The sequence below is a fragment of the Rhinichthys klamathensis genome, unplaced genomic scaffold (assembly GCF_029890125.1).
Source record: "Rhinichthys klamathensis goyatoka isolate OS25496 unplaced genomic scaffold, OSU_Roscu_1.1 h1tg000006l_1, whole genome shotgun sequence".
NCBI lineage: Eukaryota > Metazoa > Chordata > Actinopteri > Cypriniformes > Leuciscidae > Rhinichthys > Rhinichthys klamathensis.
The window spans coordinates 1516067-1542975 of NW_026606559.1; the positions used below are offsets into that span (position 1 = coordinate 1516067).

General features: G+C 40.0%; 1 protein-coding gene and 1 non-coding gene across 2 annotated transcripts; one reads left to right on the forward strand and one right to left on the reverse strand.

Annotated features, from left to right (window-relative positions):
• Window positions 1-601: 601 nt before the first annotated feature.
• trnae-cuc (transfer RNA glutamic acid (anticodon CUC)) lies at window positions 602-673 on the reverse strand. Its single transcript has one exon. It is a non-coding gene; the product is annotated as a tRNA-Glu (tRNA).
• Window positions 674-908: 235 nt separating this feature from the next.
• Window positions 909-26909, forward strand: scap (SREBF chaperone). The gene is made up of 23 exons (XM_056257294.1): window positions 909-1063; window positions 7400-7600; window positions 9819-9939; window positions 10860-11017; window positions 11119-11327; window positions 11423-11528; window positions 11682-11854; window positions 13652-13778; window positions 14394-14506; window positions 14716-14810; window positions 14911-15009; window positions 15170-15382; window positions 16263-16627; window positions 16734-16880; window positions 21601-21802; window positions 21888-22003; window positions 23607-24111; window positions 24208-24293; window positions 24380-24462; window positions 24796-24962; window positions 25241-25321; window positions 25659-25865; window positions 25985-26909. Exons 2-23 carry the CDS (start codon window positions 7479-7481, stop codon window positions 26228-26230), a joined length of 3741 nt encoding a protein of 1246 aa, XP_056113269.1. The 5' UTR covers window positions 909-1063; window positions 7400-7478; the 3' UTR covers window positions 26231-26909.

The window sequence follows — 26909 nt, forward strand, 5'->3', positions numbered from 1 at the left end:
GTCTTCTAAAATCTATGATGACCTCCTTAGTTTTCACCACATTAAGGGACAGATTATTTCTTCGGCACCACATGATCAAATTACTCACTTCATCCCTATAGGCAGTTTCATTATTGCGGTCAATGAGTCCTACCACAGTAGTATCGTCTGCAAATTTTACAATTCTATTTGTGGGATGTTTTGCAATACAGTCATAGGTATACAGACTATATAATAGAGGACTAAGACAGCAACCTTGAGGTGCTCCGGTATTTAACACAATAGAGGCTGAGTATTTAGTGCCTACTCTAACTGTCTGAGAACGGCCTGTTAGAAAGTCCTGTATCCACCTGCAGATGGAATTACAGAGACCCAGGTCTAACAGCTTAGATATTAAAATAGAAGGTCTGATGGTATTAAAGGCACTGCTATAATCAACAAACAGCATCCATACGTATCCCTACCCTCTAGATTGTTGAAGTGCAGTATGTAAAACCAAAGATACAGCATCGTCCACAGCTCTATTTGATCTATATGCAAATTGTAGTGTATCAGTAAAGAAAAGGACCTCCGAGGACCAGTATCTCCGAGGATCTTTAAAGAAAAAAGCGAAAAATGTGTGTTCCCTGACCGGGAATCGAACCCGGGCCGCGGCGGTGAGAGCGCCGAATCCTAACCACTAGACCACCAGGGAATGTGATAGTACGTAAGAAAAAAGTCAGTTTTTAAAAAAGTCAGAAATATTTCCCGCTTATTTTCACTTTTTACATAATTCGATTTAAGAAGGATTTCTTTGCATTTTGCTCGCTCCATGTTGTGGCCAGTAGAGTCCTCCTTTTTATGCGTTTTAGAGGTTTGACATTTCCCGTTGTGGCCAATAGAGGTCGTAGATTGACGCGTTTTTAGTTTTGCTCTGTTGGAGGTTGAAGTTGAGGGGTCATGTTGCATAGTAGTGGCTTACTGTAGCTGACATGATGCAGGCAGAACAGTAGAGACTTACAGCCACCTGCCTGCAGGAACTGAACAGCAGCGACTCACCGTTAAAACAAGCCCTCGGAGAGGAAGGGTATAACCTGTCATTAGGGTAAGCGATGTTTTGAACGCTGTTTTTGTTTGTTTGTGTGCTTATGTTGCTAAATTAGAAGCATGGCAGGCCCTTAGTGTTGGAAGTGTTCACTAGTATTACTGTTAGCTCGTCCAGTAACATGCTGTCAAAGCGGTTCCTAGATAAATGTGTATAGCTTGCCGCCACATTGAGGGGATAAAATGTATAAGCTAATTTATTCTGTTTAATGTATATGTACGTCAAACTAGTCAATACTATTTAACTAGCAGCCAGGTGCTTTATACATGAACTGTTGCTAATGCTAAAGCGTTAGCCGTTTGGCTAAAGTTAATATCATGGAACCGTGTATCAGGTTTATCTCCTCGCAAAAGACAAAGATAATAAATATTATCTGATACTGTTAAAGGGCATTAACGCAGTTCATGCAAAACTGTAGTTAACGTTGTTCAGCGACTGATAGCTTTAACTTAGCTCTGTTAGACTGATCTCAGCTCAGCTAAGTTAATGTACAGTTTAATTGACTGACAATAAAGGCAGAAGAAACGTGGGAATTACATCATCCTGAGCACCGCACATTTTATTATTACAATGTAGTGCGTAGTTTGTGCACTAACGTTACCTACCATAAACGTACTACTACCTATTCTGTGAAGTTACAAGTAATGTAAACCATTCAGTAGCAGGTACCATGGTGTTACCGTCTCGTACACCTGCACCAAAGTATTGCTTTGTAAGCATGTTAATTTGTTAAACGGCAAACCTGCAAAAATCGCAGTTTTTGTTGTGTTAGTGCAAATGGATTTGATGCTAATTTGATTGTTATTGTGTTTATATTAATGTGTTTAATTTCGACTTTAAGTATCTATGAGATGTTTTGGAAATAGTCACTTTATATCATCATTATGTTTTGGTTATAAATAATAAACAATTATATGTTTCTTCAGGATGTGTTTTGACCAACAATTTTGCACAAATATGAGCTTGACAGGAATCGCTGGTTAACTTCAGCAATGATTTGCAAAAATATCGAGTTTGACTGTCACAGGAATCGCTGGTTAAGTTCTGTTTTCCTTAACTTCTCACCCCAAAATGAAAATTCTGTCATTAATTACTCACCCTTTGTCGTTCCAAACCTGTAAGACTTTCGTTCATCTTCAGAACACAAATGAAGAGAAAGAGACTCTGTGTCTCTGTTGAGACTCAAACCTATGTGCTGGAATGGGAAAGAGACTTTTTAAACTTGGATAAATGAGAATAATTCTATCATCATTTACTCATTCTCATGTCTCTCAAATGTGTGTGTGTATGTATACCGTATATATCAGGGCTCGACATCAATCCTTTTCATGTGCTTGTCCTTTGGACAATTAAATTTGTCATTCACTTGTCCGAGTAAAAAAGTTGCTTGTCCGGATTTTTTTTATTTAAAATCCTTAATTTAATAAAAATTAAATTAGAATAATAATAAGACATTATATGGCTGTTTCCCTAGGTAGGGTTGATCAAATTAAAGGATGACTAAACCATAAACCAACTTTGTTTAGTTAATGATCTGTAAGAAGAATTGGGCTTTATTAGTGTTGATCATTGATTCGAGTAACTTTTTTGACATTTGGGTATAAAGTGTTTTAATTCTACAATATTTCAGCTCACCACGCCCTTGGCACGAGCTACCACGCCCTTGGCAGTATAAAAACCATCTTGTTTCGTCAAAACCACTGCGAGTCAAGAGTTGGAATTACGAGTATTGAAAACGATCAGGATAGAGTATTTTAGCATCTATTTAGCATAGGATTTATATAGTTATTTAGATTATTTTGTGTAGCCTAGTTAGTTAGTAGCGTAGTACAGTTAAGATAGCTTCAAGTTAGCGTAGATTTATCTGTATTTAGTACAGTGGTCAGGATGGTAATGCAGTAGAGTTGGAAATGGGCTTCTCCACACAGCTCGCGCTGAAAAGCGACTCAGTGCCAAACACTGCTCCTCCTGCATGGACTCCACCACCGCGCAGCGGCGTCTTGATGTGAGTGATCATGTATATTTTAACCACAATTTATGGTTAGGCTAAAGGTAATGCTCTGGGGTCGACAAACGCGCCGGCGCATTTTGCTGGATTTTTTCACATAGCGGCAAAATATCAATATGACAGAGAGCGCGCGCTATTGACATCAACTCGACAAAACTCATCAGATGCCGATCGCGATGCGGGAGTTAAGACCGCAGTTTGAGCCAGCGGCTCGAATTGATATGGCCCTGTGTCCACAGACAATTCACCCTCCTCCACTTCAGGTTAAGGTCCTTAAAAGTCCTCGACTTCAAATGACCGCTCGGTTGCAAAGCTACTTGCGTCACTCTCCTATAGAGTCTGACAGCAGCTTTCACTGCGGGTCTCAGGTGCACGTCCCCCCCGCTCAGCCCCGCCCTCGGTTCGTCCCCTCTATCTCCGCTGGGGTCTGTCCATTTTTTCGAGATGGTCCTCACTGCAGAACATGAAATCCACGGGGAGGAGTCGGATCCAGATCCAACTCCTCCCACCTTACATATACCTAAACCTACCCAGCTCCGCCCCCTGATCCCTAAACACACCCCTAATCCCTAAACCCACCCCTAATCCTACCCATCTCCACCCCTTGGTTCTTGATCTGACTCCTCCCCGTGGATCTTATGTACTGCATTGAGGTGCTACTGATTTTTTCAGCATTTTTCAAATATTGCCAGTGGGTGGAGTCAGGCTCTGACCAGGGGTTTAATTACCTTTTAAATCATTTACACTAGGGGTGTAACGTTACGATACACGTATTCGTATTGAACCGTTCGGTACGAGCAGGGATGGGCAACTTCGGTCCTGGAGGGCCACTGTCCCAGAGCCATAGAGAGAAAGAGTTGCGACACTCCCATAGACCGCCATAGGAACTTTGGAATGCGGAAGTAACGCGTGTCGTGGAGCAGCCAATAGTTCCAAACACTGATAGTTTCTCCATTGAACCCCATTCATTTTCAGTGCTTCAGAAGTACGTTCGCTGGTAAATTAATGAAATTACTGTATTTTTTTACTTTTACACACATAAGCCGACCTCTCGTGAATCTAGTCTGTAGTTATATTTAATGTAGCCAGTTTTAGTAAATGTTTATTGGAAGATAATAGGTTAATTGCAGCGATAGCTTACGTGACCAACACTTCACTAACGTTAGCTAACTGGTAACCTGATGTATATAATATATAATATTTTTAATAATATTTTATATGTATATATATATATATATATATAACCTATATATAATATTATATACACACACAAACACAATTCATTTATTTAAATGGGTTAGGGAGGCTTATGCATGTGCTTATATGTATTTAGGAACATAGTTAATTCACTCATTAACTATCTCTCCGGTTTAATTTTATGAAGAATATTTTTCGGTTGAATATTTACCGAACATTGCTGTATATAGTCGTTGCTTTCTACGTTATGGGGGCAGTCTATTTCCCTCCTAAATCATTCATTTGTACATGCACAGCGTAATTATTTATATTTTGTGTTGGTTGGAGTTCTGAACGGACTGCAGACCTCTTTGCGTGATCACGAAGGTAGGCTAATGGCTGAATCGGAATTTATAAGCAAGATCACGGGAATCAATAGCCTAATACAGCCCAGTTGTGCTAAAATAAATATGAGACGTCCATCATCAGATGAATGACATGGAAAAGTTAAGTTAGAGCCGCTAAAGCCAGTGCTAACGTACTACCCATGCGAACATGAACACTAAGCTTTTCCCTCCAAAAAAATAGCCTAAAACTTATCTAAGTTGTCACCCTGCCTCTCCAAATGCAAAACTGATATTAACAAAATACAATAACAGCTTAAAAAGTACTTGGGTGTGTGTTTTATTTTATATTTACCGTTTAATAATCCAATCGCTGCTGTCTGTCCATAGAAGAACATGACAGCCCGCGTATGTTTTGGAACTAATGGGGCTTACATGAACCACGTGACAGCCGTCGCGGCGACATCAAAGCGTGTCGCAACTCTTTCTCTTTATGGCTCTGCACTGTCCTACACATAGGTCCTACAGAGTTTAGCTCCAACCCTGAAAAAATCACCTGCCTGTAACTTTCTAGTATTCCTGAAGACCTTGATTAGCTTGTTCAGGTGTGTTTGATTAGGGTTGAAGCTAAACTCTGTACTGTGGCCCTCCAGGACCGAAGTTGCCCAACGTTACGAGGCTTTCGGGTCGGTTTTCGGTAACGTTACACATTTTTAAACCGAAAAATCGTTGTTCCATTTTTCCTGCCGACCAAAATTTAGTTATTTGAAATGTAGGCGTGTCGCAAGCGCGCTCGTAATTCAAGAGAAGCTGGCGTGACCACAACATTGCCCAACATCAAATTTGCAATTGTAATGTAAGCTGAACGAAACTTAACTACTCGTTTTGTATGGCTGTTTGGACCAATGCAGCGCGAGCCGATCTTATGGTGCGTTCACGTGCTATGGAAAATATGATATTTTCCACTTGTGAACTGGTATTTACCAGTGTGTTGCGTTCAAGTGCTTTTGTTGTTGTAATGTGGTAAAAAGATGGAGATAGAGAACTGTTATTTAGCTAAAACTAGTTTAGATTGCTTAAGTCATCTGCTACAGCAAGAAAATTATTTATCAAAACTCAAACGGTAAATAATATGCTGTATATTTTCTAGATCATGAATAGTACATATTTTTACCATTCACAACTCTTGCGTTGCTCTCCGCCATTTTGAAAAGGTCAAAAGGTAATCTCATCTCGGCAACTCGTGCATCAAAATATTCTACGAGTTGCCCAGTGGAAAATACCACATGAGGGGGTGTTCATGTGCATTTTCCATGTCGGCTTTTGGTATTTACCGTAATTACCATAGCACGTGAACGCACCACCAATCAAGCAGCACTGTTACAGCGAAATCCAGTAAAGAAATTTTTTACAAATGTTTCAGTTTCAAAGAAGTCTGATCCTTTTGGTGAAATTTTCTGAACTCAGCTTAAGTTGTAATATCTGCGGGTTTGACAGAAAAGAGGCACTTGGATCTTTTAAAAAGAGAGCATTGCATTGATATAATTGGTAAAGTTCTCTTTCTCAGTCCGTTGTTTATGAAATCTCTTGCATCATGTCTTAATGCAAGTTCCCCACACTCTTGAGTAGTATATGTGTAGCATCTCTGTGAGGTTGTATGTGGCATCATGTTTAATGTAATATTTATAGAAATCATGCATGAACGGTAGGCACTCTGGAGGTAAATTCCTGGGAGGAATGTTTCTGCTCTGTGGTGTAGTCACAGGGGCACCATTGACAGAAAAGAGCTCTTTGTAAGCCATAGACCACTAGTATAACCCTTGAACCCTCTGGTGTCAGAGTTTAAAAGTCCAGAATCCACCTCTGTGGGCAAAGGGTTCATTTGAACAGATTTTAACAGAAGAATGACCTTCTAGCTTGCTGTAAGCAGAGAAAAATGTTTGGGATTGGTAGCAAAATTTTCAGCATCATCATCACTCCGGTCTTCGGTGTCACATGATCCTTCAGAAATCATTCTAATATGCTGATTTAGTGCTGTCTCTGTGTTTCTATATAATATTACGGTAGTAATATTTTTGTGGAAAATAGGAAAAAAATCTTCTTTTTTTGATGAATAGAACATTCAAAAGAACAGCATTTGTTCGAAAACTTTTGTAACATTATAAATGTCTTTACTGCCACTTGTGATCAATTAGTGATCAACTTGCTGAATAAAAGTATTTCTTTCAGAAACAAAAAACAACGTACTGACCCCAAACGTTTGTAGTGAACATATGCTAAGTTTTAGGTTGTGTTTTTTTACATTAATGTTTTATGAACAAACATGAAGTAGTAGCAATGATCAATATTGTATTTATACATTAACCCAGATTAATACATTCTGTAAAAAAATAAATTGAAATATCTAATTTATTAACTAATGTTAAATTAATCAAACCTTATTGTAAAGTCCTACTGCTTGGGTTTATGTATCATTTGATGCCTTGTGCCAAATCAGAATCATAATTATGTTTTAATTGGGAATGTTGGCAGTGAATGTGAATTTTTGTGTACTAAAAAGCTTTTATTTTAAATCGCATCTCGTATAGCCAGTTTATCAAGCGACAGGCCTGTTGCAAATTTCCCATAATTCTCTGTGGCTGCATAAGAACGATATAAGATAGATAATGCTTTTAATATGCATCAACTGCTCTAAAAAGCATTTTGTTTTTATCAGCAAGATGAAAGCTCATCCATTTTGTCCTACTGAAATCACTTTACTAAACAATAAATGAGGTCCACATTTAGTTACATGCTGTGTTTGCCCAGATCCCTGGATGCCCGCCGGTGCCCTCGCCCTGGCCGCACACGCAGACTCGATGGCCATCAGCTGACCCCTCCCGCCAGGATGACGGTGAGAGAGCGGCTTCGGCAGAACATCTCGGCCGCCTTCTACCGGCACGGCCTGCTATGCGCCTCCTACCCGGTTCCCATCATTCTCTTCACCTCTGCCAGCATCCTGACCTGCTGGTGAGTCTGATGAATCCTTCATGATTTTTGATAAGATCAGGAAGTAATGGGTTTGGGAAATATTGTGATAGAGATGTGAACTAATCAGGTGACCACTAGGCCACAGCTCTGATGGCCTTTGACAATGTTGAAGTTCTTCTGTGGGTCAGGAAAAAGAGCTGTGGGTGGGATGTTTTCAGGTGAGAGAGGGTCACAATCGAATGAAGCTGGCTATTGGTCGGTTGTTTTTGCACAGTTTGATTCGAAAGCAAGATCGTGCCAAGATAACTGTGTGTAGCACAAACACAAAAGTGGAGCACTGAGCAGGAGAAAACGTTTTTTTCTCATGCCTTCTCTTTTTGCCTGTCAGCAAAATGTGAATTAAATCTCTGACGCTTTGGATAAAGGACAAAATCCATGTGAAAAAGAGTGAGTGTGTGAACGTTTCTCTCTGAGTACATTCCAGTGTCTCCAGCTGTCTGAAGGAACAGAAGTAAGCTTTGTGAAAATGGCAACTACTTGTCACTACAGATGCCCAAGTTCTTTCTGAGCTGGAGAAGCGAAGGTACCGGGCAGTTACAGAATAGCTTAGCCTTAAGACAAATATTAAAGGAATATTCTAAAGTAAACACAATTTAAGCACTGCTGATTATGGATTATGACACAAAATTATATTGATTTGTCCTTCAGTTTGTTTGTACAGTAATGCACTTACTGATGGACATCTTCTAAGAGGCAAGGCATTCCCGAGGGTTTAAAAGCAGAATGTGAAGATTGTATTTCTTAAATCTAAAGAGGTTTTATTAATTTGTCCTTATAATCACAACACAAGTGTTATTTGCAGTGATTATAAGTAAGATGGTCCTGTCTGAGCATAAATTGTATATTTATGTCTTCAACAGTTGGTGTAATTCTTAAAGTTTACTGTAAAAAAGATAATTTCATAAAATTGATGTTTTCACTCAGTTGCTGCGTTTACTGGCTGTATATGGAGTTGTTGTAAAATTATATGTAACTCTTTGCACAGTTCTTATACACTAGTTTTATTGTAAAGGCCCGTTCACACCTGGGTCTATAACTACAGTTTAAAGTTTTAATAAATAATAATAAAATGGATTTAGCGACAGATTTTTTTTTTCCTTTTGTGACGTACATCCGAGGCTTGTAGATTATTGGAACAGGAAAAATGTAGGAGACTTGGTTCTATCCATCGGTTGTTTGCGATTTTGGGATGTGGGTGTTGCACTCAAAAATGAATGCGATTGTTCAGGGGTTGGGTTTAACTGGACTAAAGTCAAATGAAATGCAGTGCATTTTCATTTCATGCCGACTTGAATAATCGTTCTAATTCTGTGAGAATATAGAAGTAAACAATAATGACAGATAAATGATTTAATTGGAATCACTTGCGTAACTATTTTTTCCAGCTGACTGATGATAAAAACACATTTATAATGAACAGAACGTTAATTGTGGATTGATGTGGATGCAAATATAATGAACCCATCTACCCTGGTGCAATCACAAGCCTGCAGCTCACCTGAAAGAAATATTTTGTTTGATTTGAGAAAACAGTTCTTCAATGAAAAGCCATGAAAAGAGGTTGAGGCCTGTTTAGGAAAGGACACTCATGTATTGTAGTTTGCACAACAGATGTCAACAGTGTCATGTGTTTTAAACCTTATTCCCATCAGCCTGTGCTCCTCTCTTTAAAACACTGCTGTTTTGGGTGGGGGATTTTCAGGGCATTCAAGACCTATTTAAGGGGAGTGACAGATGTTTCTTTTATGAGAAGTAGGGACTGCTCAGATAGTCCTTCTGGAGGGTTTACCAGCACCTCAGTGTTTGTACTGCAGACAGTATTGCGCGCTCTCTTGTGCAATCACTTTTTCCTAGAAAGTATAGCGATAGTTATCTACTTTTTGTAACCTTATCCTTCTGAAAGTTTGCTAGCCTGAGGATATTGCAAATGACAAATTACATTGATCTGTGTTCCCTCCTGGTGCATTTTTGCTACGTTCTTCTTCTGCTCCACCTTTGTGTGACTGAGTGAATGCTATAAGACTAAGAAATGCATTATTATTGCCCTTTTCATTCAAACATGATTTGTGGTACAGGGGCTCTGTGTCATAAGAGAAAGCCAGCCTTCTGTTTGGAGATGCCTTGTCTGTGAGGAATGCAGCTTGACGTTGGTAATAGAGATTGATTTGTTATTCTGTAATCATGCTTTCTTTTACAGTTACCCTCTGCTGAAGCTGCCTCTGCCAGGAACAGGGCCTGTCGAGTTCACCACTGGAATACGAGATTACTTGGTCCCATCCCATGAGTCTCAGGGCGATCTGTCGGAGCGCCCTGATTGGGTAACATGAAATGCTTGTTTGATATACAACAATATAGACTAGTGTTGTCAAAAATATTGATGTTTCTTTATATATATATATATATATATATATATATGTGTGTGTGTGTGTGTATAAATGATTACAATGCTCCTTTTCTGCAGTATCGATGCACAGATACCAGCTGCTCGTTCTCACTCTCTCTTCTCTCTGACTGCTAATTGACAGTTTGACACACATCTGCCTCCTGTCACTCACTCGTCTCATTCACTCCGGTTAAATAGTGTTGGTGTTAAGCCAGGTCCTGAATTTTGGCGGGGGGTTGCGGGTATTGCGCATAATTTTACTCATTTTCGCAGGTTTTGCACTCACGCCAAAAGCACACGCACCACTGATCTATATAAGTGGCGGGCACATAAAGCCGCCTCTCAAACAGCTTAGCAGTCCTTAATTTAGTTCTTTTTTGTAGCTTATTGCACTTAAAAGGTCAAATGCACACAAAAGTGTGTCACAATGTCCATCTTGGCGAGTATTCAGGTGTAAACAAACAGTCAGTTTTGGAATGTAAATAGTTGAGAAAGAAAATGCATATTGTGTATTTGTTCTTATATTATTACTGACTGTTTACTTGTCTTTTTTTGTAAATTTAGTTCAGAGTTCAAAATAAAACCACCTTGTGCTATGTAAGCTACTGAATTGCAGCAAAATTACCCAAATTATCAAAAAATTATGAGATAATAAAAATGTATGTTATGCCGGTTTTCCCCATGGTATCGAATATCGATATTTTTCAAAGTATCATATCGAAGTTAGAAATTCCAGTATCGTGACAACTCTTATATACACTACCGTTAAAGTTTGGGGTCATTAAGATTTATTTTTAAAGAAATTAATACTTTTATTTAGCAAGGACACATTAAATTGATCAATTCTTCTTGCAGTATCGGGGTCCTCCGGTGGCTTACATACAGCAGGTGTTGGTCAAGGCAGCGGTCTCGCCATGGGACAACAGTCTGGTTCCTGTGGACGTGTTCCGCTCTCCCCTTGGGCGTGTTTTCAGTCTTCTGGAGGAGATCAGAAACCATGTTTACACGGACAGGTCAAAGCTTTCCAGCCTGACTTTTTTGACATCTTGACTAATTTTGACCACACATTTCTCAACCTCATTCTTTCCTGTTTTCCTCACTTCTCTCTTCTTAGAAGTTTGGAGGCGCTGTGCTTGCAGGTGACGGACCTGTTGCCAGGGTTGCGGCGCATGCAGGCGGTCCTTCCAGAGCACGGCTGCCTGCTGGTATCCCCTGGCAACTATTGGCAGAATCGGCGTGACCTGTTTGATGCAGATCCAGACCTCCTGAAGACAGTCCACCAACATGAACCCAAAGGCCTTCATACTTCAGCCACTCTGAGAGGCAGGAAGCTGCTTAAATACAAATTAATTCTGGCCTGAATTCAAACTTTATTTAGGGTCTGTGCGCTCACCCCATTTTTACTGTGTGATTTTCAGACTTACTCTTTGGTGTCCCGGGGAAGCAGACGGGTGTAAGCCTGTACGGCAGGAAGAGAGTGGTGACATACACCATCACAATTGCTCTAAGCTCCTATGATGCAAGGTCAACCTTTTGTAGTATTTCAAATTATTATTTTATTTGCTAAGACAAGCATTGAATTTTCTAGATCTTCTAATCTAGATCATCTAGTTCTAATAATGTTTGCATTGTTTCTAAAAGCATTGTTTCCTTTTGGTTGTGTGTGTTTCTGAACAGGTTTGTAGCTAGTCTCCGAGCCCGTCTGAAACAGCTTCATCCTTCAGCGAACTCGACTCTGCGTGAAGACCACATGGTGCACGTTCATTTCAAAGAAGAGATTGGCATCGCTGAGCTCATCCCTCTTGTCACCACCTATATCATCCTCTTTGCTTATATCTACTTCTCCACCCGTAAGCGTCATCTCTACCTATCTTCTCTGTCATTGTTTTTCCTGTTATTTGGAGAAAGAGTTTTATTTGCTTTACTTTATTCTGGAACATACACTACCTGTCAAAAAGTTTGGTGTCTACATGGTTGAACGTAATTTGTTACAATTGTACATGCTGAGTTAGAACAGAGAGTATCACTGTGTCTCATTGATTTTAGGACAATTGATGATATTCTGTTAACAGGCTTGTAGAAGATTCCAGAAATGTGTATTTATTGGGCCTCATATTTTCAGTATTTGATGTGCATTTAGATTGTAATATTTGCACGGATCAACATTTCAGTGTAAGTGAGTTTCGGGCCACTTGACAGAAATTATAATTATATAATCATAATTATATGCACTGGTCTCTTTTTTTTGCCCCTGAAAACATTTGGCTTTTTTTTTTTTTGCAACATATTGAACATCATTGTTATAAATTCTGCTGTGACGTGCTATTATTGGATGCATCAAACAAATTGGTATGATTTGCATCTTATGCCATTGTTTTCCAACAAAAGTGTAAATATGAATTCCTGCCTTTTATTTTTAATTATTTCTAGAACAAGCAACTAAAATAAGTCCAACCAGACAAGCAGTCAAAAATCCTTATTGTTGAGCCTTGATTTGTGTCCATTCTTGTTATTGTACTTCATGGGAATGGCACAATTGATCAGAATCATTGTGGACTTAGTACTCGCCAGAAACATTATTCATAGTTTTCTGGCATTCTCCAGATCTCTATGGATGGCTCATATATCTCTAATAAAATTAGGCATGGCCGTAACCACCATAGGCATAATCAATATATTATATTTTCAGCATGAGAATAATAGTGAATGTGTATGCACACATTGTGAATGAATTTTTATAAATTTTCAGTAATTTTAACAGCTTTGATATTAGGAAGTGTTGTGAACTTTGTTGTTAAAGTGTAGGAAACTCAGACGCGAAGACCAGGAGACTTTGTGGTATCTTCAGCAGGATTCTTTATTGAGAACACAAGCTGTGGGTAGCTGCAATCATTTGTCAAGTCTTACAGCGCTATAGTCATCGAAATCTCACCCAAGTCTGACTAAGGAATATACATTGTAGTTGATATACCTTTCAAGGGGGAGGGGTTACATAGAGGTGGAGACACTCTGAAACAAAGCATGTAAATGAGGTATACAGGTTTAGGAACCTGCCCTTAGACTGAGAGTGTTACCAATCCTAATCCAATCAGCATAACATTGTGATTTGAATGCATAGAAACCAATCTAATCAGCCAGACCATTCAATGACAAAAGGTGCTAGTCTCAGTGCTCTGATCAATTTAACTTACAATAGAGAGATCAGGACAGACAGGAACAGGCAGGTTTGTGACACAATTTACCTTAGTTCCAAAAGTCACACTAATAAACTTTCTCAGTTTATATACTATAGTATTGGAATCTAAATTAAACATTTCAATAAATTTGTAACCCTACAGAAGTAATATGACAGAGTGTTGAAATTGGCCATATTGCCAGGACTCAGCAGTGAGTTGGCAGCAGAAAGCTTTCAGATTAGCATAGCTGTTTGGTTTCTGACTGAGCTTTCGACCAAAAGGTGTTTCAGTCTGGCATGGCGATTATCCCCAGAACAGCACGTTGAGCATCACGAATTCATGTCTGCATACCCACATTCCAGCAGGATTTTACATGGATGTTCAAAAGCTCAATGAGTTCATTCTCATAAAATGCTTTTGGTTAAAATAATTCTTATTGCACTCGTTTGATCCTTCTTCCTTACTTTACAGGAAAGATCGACATGGTTAAGTCCAAATGGGGCTTGGCGCTGGCTGCTGTTGTGACGGTTCTCAGCTCTCTGCTCATGTCTGTGGGACTCTGCACCTTGTTTGGCCTGACGCCCACGCTGAACGGAGGGTAGGAGTTCAGCCAAAACACACCTTCATTCATAAACCACTAGAATGATTCATATCACTGGGCTGCTATTTACTTAATCGCTCAGGAATTAAATTTTCACTTTTGATCTTTGAGCAGGTTGATGTATAACCAATTGTCGATAATAACGGCAGTGATTTAGTGGAATTTCATTGTCAGGAAGTGTTTGAGTGGGCAGGCATAGTTTTCCGCCAGCCTATAAGGTTACATGTATGGACATACAATCACAGTGGTGTGAGCTTAAGCCTTCCAAACAAATTTGGCTTAGTTCACCAGGCTACAGTCAATCCATAGACACTATCTGGGCCACATGCGTACACCTTGTTGATCCTAGATACAACATGGCTGCGGAAGGTCAAGTCTTTAGCTAACAGCAATTATTTTCTTAGAATAAATTGTTAGGGTAAATAATGTTCAACTTTTTTTTCATCTGTTCAATAATTAGCTTGTGACGTTGCACACATTCAATTTGTTATACATTGGTGTATTTTTTTCACATCAAACATTATTTAAATAATTTTAATTATAATTTTACTTTCTGGTTAGTTTTAATAGATTTTCAAAGGTTTATTACTTTTATCTGCTGCTGTTTTTCAGGGAAATCTTTCCTTACCTTGTGGTGGTAATTGGTTTGGAGAATGTCCTTGTCCTCACCAAATCTGTTGTGTCAACGCCTGTTGACCTTGAAGTCAAGCTGCGTATTGCTCAAGGTCAGAGATGATGTCATCACTGTTACAATATGTACACTGAATTTTTCTCTCCTAGTTGTTTTGAATATAAGTAAAGCCCATTCAGTGTAGTGATTTATCATCTCATCTTTTTTCCCATTAAATATTTCATAGAAAGTATGGCATGTTAAAATTAGACCAAATTAAATGTAGGTCTGTATATTTTAAAAAAATGTTGGTTCTCCCTTAAGGTCTAAGCAATGAGAGCTGGTCTATCATGAAGAATATGGCCACTGAACTGTGCATCATCCTCATTGGATACTTCACATTTGTACCAGCAATTCAGGTGAAGCTCTTCTAAATAACAAGTATATGACTTGTTTTTGGTGGTAGTCCTACATTTGCTGATTGCAAACAACCTTTGCTTCTTTTTCTTATGTATGTAGGAGTTCTGTCTGTTCGCTGTGGTCGGTCTGGTGTCCGATTTCTTCCTCCAGATGTTTTTCTTCACCACTGTGCTGTCTATTGACATCCGCCGCATGGAGGTGAGAACCACCCAGACATGGAACATTCTGGAAAGTTGCTTTTACAATTCCCTGAGAAATACATTAATCATTCATTGCTTCATCTGAGTGTCTTGACCTTATTGTTCAATTTTATCGTGTCAGCTCTCCAAACTGTCTTCTCATGTTTTCACACATATAGTTGGCTGACCTGAACAGGCGTCTCCCGGCCGAAGCGGGGATGCCTCCACCTAAACCGGGCCCTTTACGTCCACGAGAGACACCTCCGCCGCCCCGCCCCTCTCCCCACACGATCACCCTGCAGGCTCCTGCATTCCGGAACCTGCGCTTGCCCAAGAGGCTCAGGGTGGTTTATTTCTTAGCCCGTACTCGCCTGGCACAACGGATTATCATGGTAAAAATTACTCACTTTAATGGTGCATTGTAACATTCTGCGTTGATAAATGCGCGTTATTATTAGGCACATACCCAAGTGTTTATGCGGAGTGTGGAAGATAAAGTATTAGCGCGCTTACTGCATGACATGGAGGCGCCAGCACGATCACTTGCATTTATTTCCTGATAACAGCAGAAACAACTAAAAATACTCCAACATTTTTGGTCATACAGAGTAATACATAATTCAAATGTACCCTGTAAAAGGTCTACTTTTATTTGTGTAAACTCACAATAATAACAAAACGTTGTGCTTTTGTAAAATAAAGACAACAAACAGGATGCATTTTCTGAAATGCGTCACAAAAGTTAACCGAAACTCCACGGATGCGACTTGCCTCAAAGACATGAGAAATATATCTATAGAAAGCTTGAAATATCTGCTTTTAAACTATTGTTTTAAAACAATTCAAATCAAAAACAATGAAAAGTGTATTTGTCTCAAACTCTACTATACTACGGAGATAAAGAGTCAGCATCGTCAACTTCATCTTTGCTGCCGACAAAAATAGTTTAATTATAAATTCCCCCCAGTATATATTTTTAGTAATTAAATGAATATAAACAAAATAAAATATAAATAAATATTAATCGACTAATGGCTTAAATGAATGACTTCTAGTCGACTAGAAAGATCTGTAGTTGGGTGCAGCCCTAAATATTACACAAAATTACTGTTTTACTGTATTTTTTTATCATTCTTGGTGAGCATAAGAGGCTTCTTTTCAGAAACAAAACATCTTACAGACCCCAAACTTTTGAATGGTAATTAAATTAAATGAATAAAGTTATTTTAGCATTTTTATGTTATCTAAATGTGTTGTTTATTTATTTAATAGGTTGGCACTGTTATCTGGATTGGGATCTTGGTCTACACGGACCCTGCTGGTCTGAGGACTTTCCTTGCTGCCCAGGTGTCAGAGCAGAGCACTCTTGGGGAGGCGGGGCTTCCTCCTCACCTGGGCGTGGCTCCAGTATTTCCTGGTGGAGACCCAACCAGCACACTGAGCGTGCTCCCTGCCCCTGAACCCACCCCTCTACCCGAGAACCAATCCCAGGGCCACCGAGCAGCCCGCCCAGGAGTTGCCCCTGTCTCCAGTCCCCAGATTACTTGGGGCCCTGAGGATGAGGAGCTATGGAGGCGGCTTTCCTTCCGTCACTGGCCCTCACTCTTTAGCTATTACAATATCACTCTTGCAAAGAGGTGTGCTACTTTCTCACCTCATGATAATTAATAGAGTTCAGGCCCTCTCTTATCATCTCAGTTTATCTGTGTGTAACATACTTATTTTCCTCTCTGATTCCCTCAGGTACATCAGCATTCTTCCAGTCATCCCCGTCACGCTCCATCTCAGCCCACAAGAAGCCATAGACACACGTCACCCCCAGGATACACACCATGCTCCTCCTCCCAGCATCAAGACCTCCGATCTGCAGACAGACTTCACGCTCTACAAGTCAGTGTCTCACTTCAGCTATTTGGCCATATACCATAATACCTGCTTTTATTAGTGTAACTCGTTCACAAGTTTAGGAATTTTAAAAAATCATTACTGAACAAAACTTTTCAGAATTCTGTATACAGTTTCTGTACAGTGCAACAGCAAAGAGCTAGTTTACGTTTTAGACATGTCAAGTTGCGATAGTGAACAGGATCACATAGAGATGCCAAAAAAATCCCTAAACCAACCACCTTGACCTGACTGCGTTTGTCTACTACTGTACACGGATCCATTCAGAATTACTAAACACAGCAACGTACACATGACAGATAAAAACATTGTCCTAAAATGTGTGTGGAAACAATGTGAATGTACTGAAATGTGTCTGTGCATAAATACAATTTGCGATCAGTAGGTTGAGTGCATTAATAAGATCGGACTCGCACATGCTTACTGTACAACTCCTGTACATCACTGCAATTGTCTTTACCTTGATTACAATTTGCATCCATCAAACCTAACTAGGGAGATGCTGCTTTGCTTTATCCAGCAGAGAAACGTAGTTTGCGTATCATCTGGACATACAGCGGTGGGATGTTTTGACGTTACGTTCTGTCTGTATTTCACACGGCGCGATCCATGAGGGCTTGCGCTCTTCAGAAACAATCACAGAATATTGCAGAGCTCGTGTTTTAAAGCTAAACAGACACTGGAATGAATAATTCACGCAGTGAGATGCGAATTACAAACGACTTGTTTAGGCGGTTCAGAGTCGATTCTTTCTTTTGGGAGACAATAACTTTATATATCGTACACTTTCGACTTTAAAACTTTTCAGAAAGTTTACATTCACAAACAGCTATATTACACACTGAATGAAAGGGAATGTAATTTATTATGGTGATGGCAATCTTCAGCAGCCATTACTCCAGTCTTCAGTGTCACATGATTCTTTAGAAATAATTCTAATATGCTGATTTGCTGCTGAAGTAACATTTCTTTTTATCTATGTTGGACTGTTGTGCTGCTCAATATTTTTGTGGAAACTGTGATGCATTTTTTTTTCAGAATTTAGAATATTTTTTAGGTTTAGAATATGGGTAGGGTTCCAATATGAATAGAATGTTCAAAAGAACAGCATTCATTTGAAATATATATTTTTTGTAACATTACAAATGTCTTCACTGTCACTTTTGTACTGACCCCAAACTTTTGAAGGATTTTATTTAATAAAAAAATTATGGGTCAAATTATGAAAATTTTGTTTTTCTCCAAAACATGTTGAGAACAATTATTTTCCCCCTTTTATTAAATACTTTTTGCAACCTCCTTTTCCCAAGATAACAGCTCTGAGTCTTCTCCTATAATGCCTGATGAGTTTGGAGAACCTGACAAGAGATCAGAGACCATTCCTCCATACAGAATCTCTCCAGATCCTTCAGAGTCCCAGATCCATGTTGGCGCTGCTTCTCTTCAGTTCAGCCCACTCATTTTCTATAGGGTTCAGGTCATGGACTGGGATGGCCATTGCAGATGCTTGGTTTTGTGTTCAGTGACCCATTTTTGTTTTGATTTTGATGTTTGTTTTTGGATCACTATCCTGTTGGAAGATCCAAACATGGCCCGTTATAAGATTTCTAGCACAGGCTGTCAGGTTTTGATTTTTTTAATCTGTTGGTATTTGATCGAATCCATGATGCCATGTATCTGAACAAGATGTCCAGGACCTCTGGCAGAAAGTTAGGCCCACAGCATTAAAGATACAGCAGAGTATTTAATTTTACACATGGCGTACTTTTTTATCCCTGTGTGCGCCAAACCCATCTTAAGTGTTTGCTGCCAAAAAAGCTTATCTGACCATAGAACTCATCCCGTTTGAAATTCCAGTAGTGTCAGTTACTTTTCAAACGTTCTATGGACAGATGAAACAAACAAAAAATAGCTTTTTGGCTCTTTCAAAGAACTTTAAAAAACTCCTACACTATTTGGGTGTTCACCAGAGGGCCGTAAGGATCAGAAAGGATTTGGGTTTTTTTTTCACCTTGTTATACAGGTAAAACTCGAAAAATTTGAATATCGTGCAAAAGTTCATTTATTTCAGTAATTCAACTTAAAAGGTGAAACTAATTTATTATATTGACTCATTACATGCAAAGTGAGATATTTCAAGCCTTTATTTGTTATGATTTTAATGATTATGGCTTACAGCTTATGAAAACCCCAAATTCAAAATTAGAATATTGTGAAAAGGTTTTCATAGCTGTAAGCCACAATCATCAAAATTATAACAAACAAAGCTTGAAATATCTCACTTTGCATGTAATGAGTCTATATAATATATTAGCTTTACATTTTAATTTTTCGAGTTTCAACTGTATATATACAGGTCCTTCTCAAAAAATTTGCATATTGTGATAAAGTTCATTATTTTCCATAATGTAATGATAAAAATTTAACTTTCATATATTTTAGATTCATTGCACACCAACTGAAATATTTCAGGTCTTTTATTGTTTTAATACTGATGATGGCATACAGCTCATGAAAAGCCAAAATTCCTGTCTCAAAAAATTAGCATATTTCATCCGACCAATAAAATAAGTGTTTTTAATACAAAAAAAAAAGTCAACCTTCAAATAATTATGTTCAGTTATGCACTCAATAGTCAATACTTGGTCGGGAATCCTTTTGCAGAAATGACTGCTTCAATGCGGTGTGGCATGGAGGCAATCAGCCTGTGGCACTGCTGAGGTGTTATGGAGGCCCAGGATGCTTCAATAGCGGCCTTAAGCTCATCCAGAGTGTTGGGTCTTGCGTCTCTCAACTTTCTCTTCACAATATCCCACAGATTCTCTATGGGGTTCAGGTCAGGAGAGCTGGCAGGCCAATTGAGCACAGTAATACCATGGTCAGTAAACCATTTACCAGTGGTTTTGGCACTGTGAGCAGGTGCCAGGTCGTGCTGAAAAATGAAATCTTCATCTCCATAAAGCTTTTCAGCAGATGGAAGCATGAAGTACTCCAAAATCTCCTGATAGCTAGCTGCATTGACCCTGCCCTTGATAAAACACAGTGCACCAACACCAGCAGCTGACATGGCACCCCAGACCATCACTGACTGTGGGTACTTGACACTGGACTTCAGGCATTTTGGCATTTCCTTCTCCCCAGTCTTCCTCCAGACTCTGGCACCTTGATTTCCGAATGACATGCAAAACTAAGCAACAATCCAGTGCTGCTTCTCTGTAGCCCAGGTCAGGCGCTTCTGCCGCTGTTTCTGGTTCAAAAGTGGCTTGACCTGGGGAATGCGGCACCTGGAGCCCATTTCCTGCACACGCCTGTGCACGGTGGCTCTGGATGTTTCTACTCCAGACTCAGTCCACTGCTTCCGCAGGTCCCCCAAGGTCTGGAATCGGTCCTTCTCCACAATCTTCCTCAGGGTCCGGTCACCTCTTCTCGTTGTGCAGCGTTTTTTGCCACACTTTTTCCTTCCCACTGAGGTGCCTTGATACAGCACTCTGGGAACACAGCCTATTTGTTCAGAAATTTCTTTCTGTCTTACCCTCTTGCATAAGGGTGTCAATGATGGCCTTCTGGACAGCAGTCAGGTCGGCAGTCTTACCCATGATTGCGGTTTTGAGTAATGAAACAGGCTGGGAGTTTTTAAAAGCCTCAGGAATCTTTTGCAGGTGTTTAGAGTTAATTAGTTGATTCAGATGATTAGGTTAATAGCTCGTTTAGAGACCCTTTTCATGATATGCTAATTTTTTGAGACAGGAATTTGGGGTTTTCATGAGCTGTATGCCAAAATCATCAGTATTAAAACAATAAAAGACCAGAAATATTTCAGTTGGTGTGCAATGAATCTAAAATATATGAAAGTTTAATTTTTATCATTACATTATGGAAAATAATGAACTTTATCACAATATGCTAATTTTTTGAGAAGGACCTGTATTTAGATCAGACAGTAGTCATTCATTGTTAATCTGTAAGTTGCTCAATGACTTTTCTCGGAAAGCATGTACTAACCCTTTCCTTTGTGGTTTTTCTGTGAACAAACGTCATGGCCAAAATATTCTTCTAAACACACAAACACATTCTTCAGATATACATGGGGAAAAAAAAACTGTTAACTATGCGCTCTCATTCATATCTCATGCTAGCACACGCTGGAGGTCCAAATATGTAACTGCAGAGACAAACAATAGTCTTTCTCATTCACAAACAAACACACTCTGAATGTGGTGTTCAAGGTCATTGTTCAAAGGCCTCGCTCCTATCTATGAGGCTGTTATGGTTGTTAGATACACATCAGATGGATGTAGGTCAGTTTGCTCTAAAATATGGCCCCTCCCACTAATGCTTCTCTTGGCCCCCTGCCTGGGTTCCCTTTGTTTTCTGTGCTGCATTTACCCTGTGAGGACTGATCAAGAATGTGAGCATATGCTTAGATGTAGTCCAACTTTCTGCATGTAATGCTTACCTTTGATTTCCTCTTTGTGGAGGAGGATGAACTGGAATTTCAAGAGAGACTTGTTTTACAGTGACCCATTCATTCATTGAAGTGTGTAATTTCTGGGGGAGTATGGTACCAAACAGATTTGGGAAAAAATAAATGACAGGTTTCTTAAACACTCCCCCATCTTGCATTATTTGGACCAATAGGTAGTTTTGTACTATCATTTTTATTATTCTGTTTTAACATCATTTATTATAATGTGTGTTTGTACAGGGTGGCAGCTCTTGGACTTTTCGCCGGTGTGGTGTTAGTGCTCTTACTCTTCTGTTTGTATCGTGTCCTTTGCCCTCGTAACTACGGGCAGAACGGGGTGCCCCATGGTCGCCGTCGCCGTGGAGACCTGCCCTGCGATGAGTACGGTTACTCTCCGCCCATCAGCGAAATTTCCCCTCTGCTGCTGAGAGGCCACAGCATGGTGAGAGTCGAGTCAACATGCAATGACGTTTCTTCTATGAAGGAACTGTGAGATATGTAAAACTACCTTTGGCACCTCTCCTCAGGACATTGAGTGTCTGGCTAGTGATGGCATGCTGCTGGCCAGCTGTTGCCTGGCGGGACAGATCCGTGTGTGGGACGCACAGACAGGAGACTGTCTTACTGTTATACCCAACAATGGGTAAGGAAATGCATAAACTTTTCCCTAATATAGATACCAATAGATAGAGAGATAGATTTAGTCCATTTAAAAATGTCATTTATTCCTGTAGTGCAAAGCATCATTACTCCAGTCTTCAGTGTCACATGATCCTTCAGAAATCATTCAAATATGCTGATTTGGTGCTCAGGAAACATTTTTTAATATTGTCAATGAGGAAAATAGTGCTGTTTAAAGCTGCTGTCCGTAACTTTTTTTAAGTTAAAAATAATCCAAATTATTATTAAAAAAAAAACATCTTCAGCCAGTGTTCAAAACTATCTGCTTGCCATAGCTAGATTCAAAACGGTTAGCTTGTAATAATGATTTTAATTCCAGTGGTACTGGTGGGTTTTCGCGGGAAATTCGAGCATGTCTTTGCGTCATTACGTCACACCTGTACACATAAAAAAGGAGTTTCGGCTAGCCGGCTATACTGCGCGTGACGAGATGTTTAGATGTATAGGCTTTTCTCGCAGCACTTTACATAATTAAACTTATGGCGGATCCAGACAACAATCCTCAGTGTCAACTGGAGATTAACCAGTTATAAAACCCAAAAGACTTCGTACTTCGGATTTAAGGTGGAAAGAGAAAGAAACCGTCTCATGCGAACACAAGGATACACATCGGTGGGGCTTTTGAAAGGTGCGTGAACTCCCGAAGGGGTTCGAAACGGAAGAAGAGACAGCTTTTTCTGCTGAACAAGTAAGACATTTCAATAGTTCAATCGTGTAACGGTACGTTTTCTTAATTCACACAGTTATGGAGTTTCCTTTGTTGTGCCTTTCTCGTTTAACGTTAGCTATTATGGAGAATATGAATTCTGAACTACACAGGTAACGTTAATCATAAAACACATTAAATAACGTTAGTCACGCAATGCTGATGTTGTTAACATGAACAATTTGAGAACAAAGTAGGCTATGATTTGCACGGTTGCTGTAAATCGCGCTGATTAAATCTAACGATCACTTGTCATGTCGAATGCTTTTCCCCCCTTAGTTGATCAGAACAAAAATGGATGTTACTTACTTGTTCAGAAGACATTTTCCGGTGAAAATTCTTATGTTGGTCAAGCTTTCAAAAATGAATCTGTGATTCTGAATGACAGTATCCACACAGCAGCACTCGCCTCAAAACACTGTGTTCATCCGCGCTGTTTCATGCCGATTTACAACCCACGTAAAGATGATAATTCCGCGAATCACTGCAGTTACAGATTTCGAACAGAGATGGCGACAAAAAGGGAAAAAGCTACGGACTGCAGCTTTAATATTTTTTTGCAACAGTGATACATTATTTCTTTAAATTCTTTTGATAAATAGAAAGTTCAAAAGAACAGCATTATTTGAAATAAAATTCATTTAAAACATTATACATGTCTTTACTGTCACTTTTGATCAGTTTTAAACGCATGCATAATGAATGCGTTTTCTTCATGAATCAATTTCTTCAAAATAATCTCACTGACAGGCCTTTATGTTTATATATGGATAATGTTTATATGTATAATATTATTTATTGTTTATAATATTACATGTAAAACAAAATGTATATGTTATGTGTGTGTATCTACTGTAAGTCTGCGCAGGAGCAGCAGCAGCAGTGGTTGTTGGGAGCATCGTGACGGCTGGGATCACATAAGTGCTTGTGAGGCCGACGGCTTCCTGGGAGCAGACTTTCGGGAACCAGGCGGAGCTATGGGAGGGCCAGATGTAGATATTTTTCCAATAAGGAGGAGGACCACCCCTGCACACCCTGCACTGTTTGGGGACCAGCCAGACCTCACCCCTCTCATCGACACTAACTTTGGGACTCTGCCCCCATCTCATGCTGTGGTCAGCAGCTCTGGCTTTGACTTTGGGGGACTGGTGGAGAAAGCGTACCAGGAGCATGAGCCCTCGCCAACACTGGCCTTCCCCCTTTCTCCTCCAGCTTCTCAGCAAAGGCGACGTAGCCTTGGGGACCAGCCTGTCTTACCACCAGAGCTCCCCTCGCAGAGCAGTGGCGACTGGGACAGCTCAGTATGGGCCATGGAGCTAAGGGGCAACCTCATTGCCACGGGCCGCAGCAGCGGCAAACTGGAGGTGAGAGAAAGAGAGGGCTTTTATATGGAGAACATCTTGAACCATCAATGTTATTAACCTGTCCTCCTCATTTCCTGTTTCTCTTTTTCCTGTCAGCTGTGGGATGCGGTAGAAGGATCATTACGATGCTGTAATGAAGATGGATTATCTGGAATCACTGCCTTGGCTTTTCTTAACAACAGGTGCGTTCACAACAACCTGAAGCTCACAGACAGACACAACCACTCAACTCATGGTTTCCTGGTAACGGGGATATTTTCAATTGCAGAATTGTGGCGGCCCGTTTAAATGGCTCACTGGATTTTTTCACTGTGGAGATCAACAAGCCTCTCGGGTTGCTTCAATATCGCGGTGAGTTGTCAAAATATTCAAAAAAGCTTATTAAAATACAGTGTTCCCACAGTCTTGTAAAACATGGAAAAATGAGGGAATATAGTGTACTTTCTAGGCCTGGAATTGTCACGCAGATAAAGTCTTGGAGGTGATTTTTTTTATATAGTGAAGATAAATTTTTCTGTTTGTACTAATTTTTTACAGGTAAACTTTTTTTTTTTTCTTTGTGATTTGTATAAAATATTTTTTTTTTAAATCTTCAAACCCTAAAAATAGGAAGATAAACTGTTACTCAAAGGGGAAAGTGAAGGTCTAACGTGAAGAGACATTTTACCTGGTTTTGTGTGTCAGGACCCCCAGGCCGAGGCAGTCTGCCCCCCTCCCCCTGTTACAGCAGCGAGGATGTGATCAGCTGTCAGCTGACCCGCTCAGTGCAGTGTGCCCACCAGAAACCCATCACTGTGCTCAAAGCAGCCGCCGGCAGGGTCGTCACCGGCAGCCAGGACCATACAGTCAGAGTAAGGGACGCATGACACACACATTACATAAAGAACAGTTTGTGGAATGGTTTTAAAAATGGTAAAACATGTTAAATATAGCAGAGAACACAATGCTCTGGTTACTGAAAACATTATTAGATACAGCATGTTTAGTAAACATGTAAGGATGATCTGTGGTGCTTCTGTGAATGATTTGTTCAGTCTTCAGCAGAGCTTCCTGTGGGCACAGATTTTGTGCAGCCCTACAGTTAACTCGTGCTTTAGTTTGGTGTTTATTTAGTATTTTTCTTTTATAGGTGTATCGTTTGGAGGATTCTTGTTGCCTCTTCACCCTGCAGGGCCACTCAGGTGGTATAACTGCCATCTACATAGACCAGGTCAGAATCACATCACTAGATCACACACATACACAAATACTGCCATTCATTCATATCTCTCATTTCAAATACTGTGAATTAACTGAACAGACAGACAGACAGACAGACAGACAGACAGATAGATAGACAGATAGATAGACAGATAGATAGATAGATAGATAGATAGATAGATAGATAGATAGATAGATAGATAGATAGATAGATAGATAGATAGATAGATAGATAGATTCTTGCAAATAAAATGCACAGAAACTTAAATTGCGCAAATAATTAAACGTGCAAATCGCATGTTGCATACAGAGATATTTTTGTTCATCTAAAATGTGCTGTGTTATAGACCATGGTTCTAGCCAGTGGGGGCCAAGACGGGGCCATCTGCGTGTGGGACGTCCTAACAGGCAGCCGAGTGAGCCACGTGTACGGTCACCGTGGTGATGTCACCTCATTGGTTTGCACAACTTCCTGTATCATTAGCAGTGGGTTGGATGACCTCATTTGCATTTGGGACCGTAGCACAGGCATAAAGCTGTACTCCATACAACAGGTGTGTGATTTTGAGAGTGAGGACTGCATGATTTGGTCAACAAAATCGGCATATTATGATTATTACAAAGATAAAAATAGCAACATCTCATGTATTTCTCTCTTCTCTCTCTGTTTCAGGAGGTGGGGTGTGGGGCCAGTCTGGGGGTGATCTCTGAAAGCCTGCTGGTGACAGGAGGACAAGGTTGCGTGTCATTTTGGGACCTGAACTACGGAGACCTGCTGCAGACGGTGTACTTGGGACAGAGTAGCGAAGGTCAGAGCGTCAGGCAGCTTCTGGTTCTGGACAATGCCGCCATAGTCTGTGACTTTGGTAATGAGCTCAGCCTAGTCTACGTGCCCTCTGTTCTGGAGAAGCTGGACTGAACATACACACACGCAAACACCAGCCCACAGATTTAGAAAAATGTCAGATTGGCTGGCACAAAAGCACTCGCCCTTTAACCTGTATCACCGCAGGTTCATTGCAGACATGAATGGCGTTTCTTGTGTCCTCTTGTGTACCGCCCTACACTTAGTAGGGAGGGAGTGGACACTTTTTACCACATCTGAACAGGATATCATTTAAAACCTGATCCTACGGTGTTCAACAGGCCTCCGGTGCTCCATCAGAGCATTTTGTACTTTTGGTAGAACATCATACAGAATATTCTGTGTATGAATTCAGACAGAATTACAAGAGGGTAGTGCGAAAGCTGCTGACAGCGAAAGGTGGCTCACTTGGCCTGCCTTAAGGTGTGTGTGTGTGTGTGTGTGTGTGGTAACAAGCTCATGGTGAAAATGCCAGTCTGCCCAGCCCTAGAACTCTCAGCTGTGTGCCAGCTAGAGGTAAGAGAGTTCACAATAATATGTTTGCAGGGCGAGAGGAGGAACAAAAGGTGGTCGTCGGGGTAGAAAAAGTCTTAGATCTTTCCTGCTGAAAGGAGTGTGTCTTTGTGTACAACTGTGTTTGAATCTTATGAAAGCTGTTAAGAAATGTTCAGGTTGTATTTCACCCCATAATCAAAAGAATTCTCAGAGATTTGATTAAAGAGCAAAACTTGAA

What these genes read in the sequence shown, in the direction of transcription:
- scap (XM_056257294.1), top strand. Translation starts at nt 7,479, where the DNA reads ATGACGGTGAGAGAGCGGCTTCGGCAGAACATCTCGGCCGCCTTCTAC. An exon ending in GCCAGCATCCTGACCTGCTG is followed by an intron (nt 7,601 to 9,818) that starts GTGAGTCTGATG and finishes TTTCTTTTACAG; the next exon opens with TTACCCTCTGCTGAAGCTGC. An exon ending in TTGGCTTTTCTTAACAACAG is followed by an intron (nt 24,294 to 24,379) that starts GTGCGTTCACAA and finishes TTTCAATTGCAG; the next exon opens with AATTGTGGCGGCCCGTTTAA.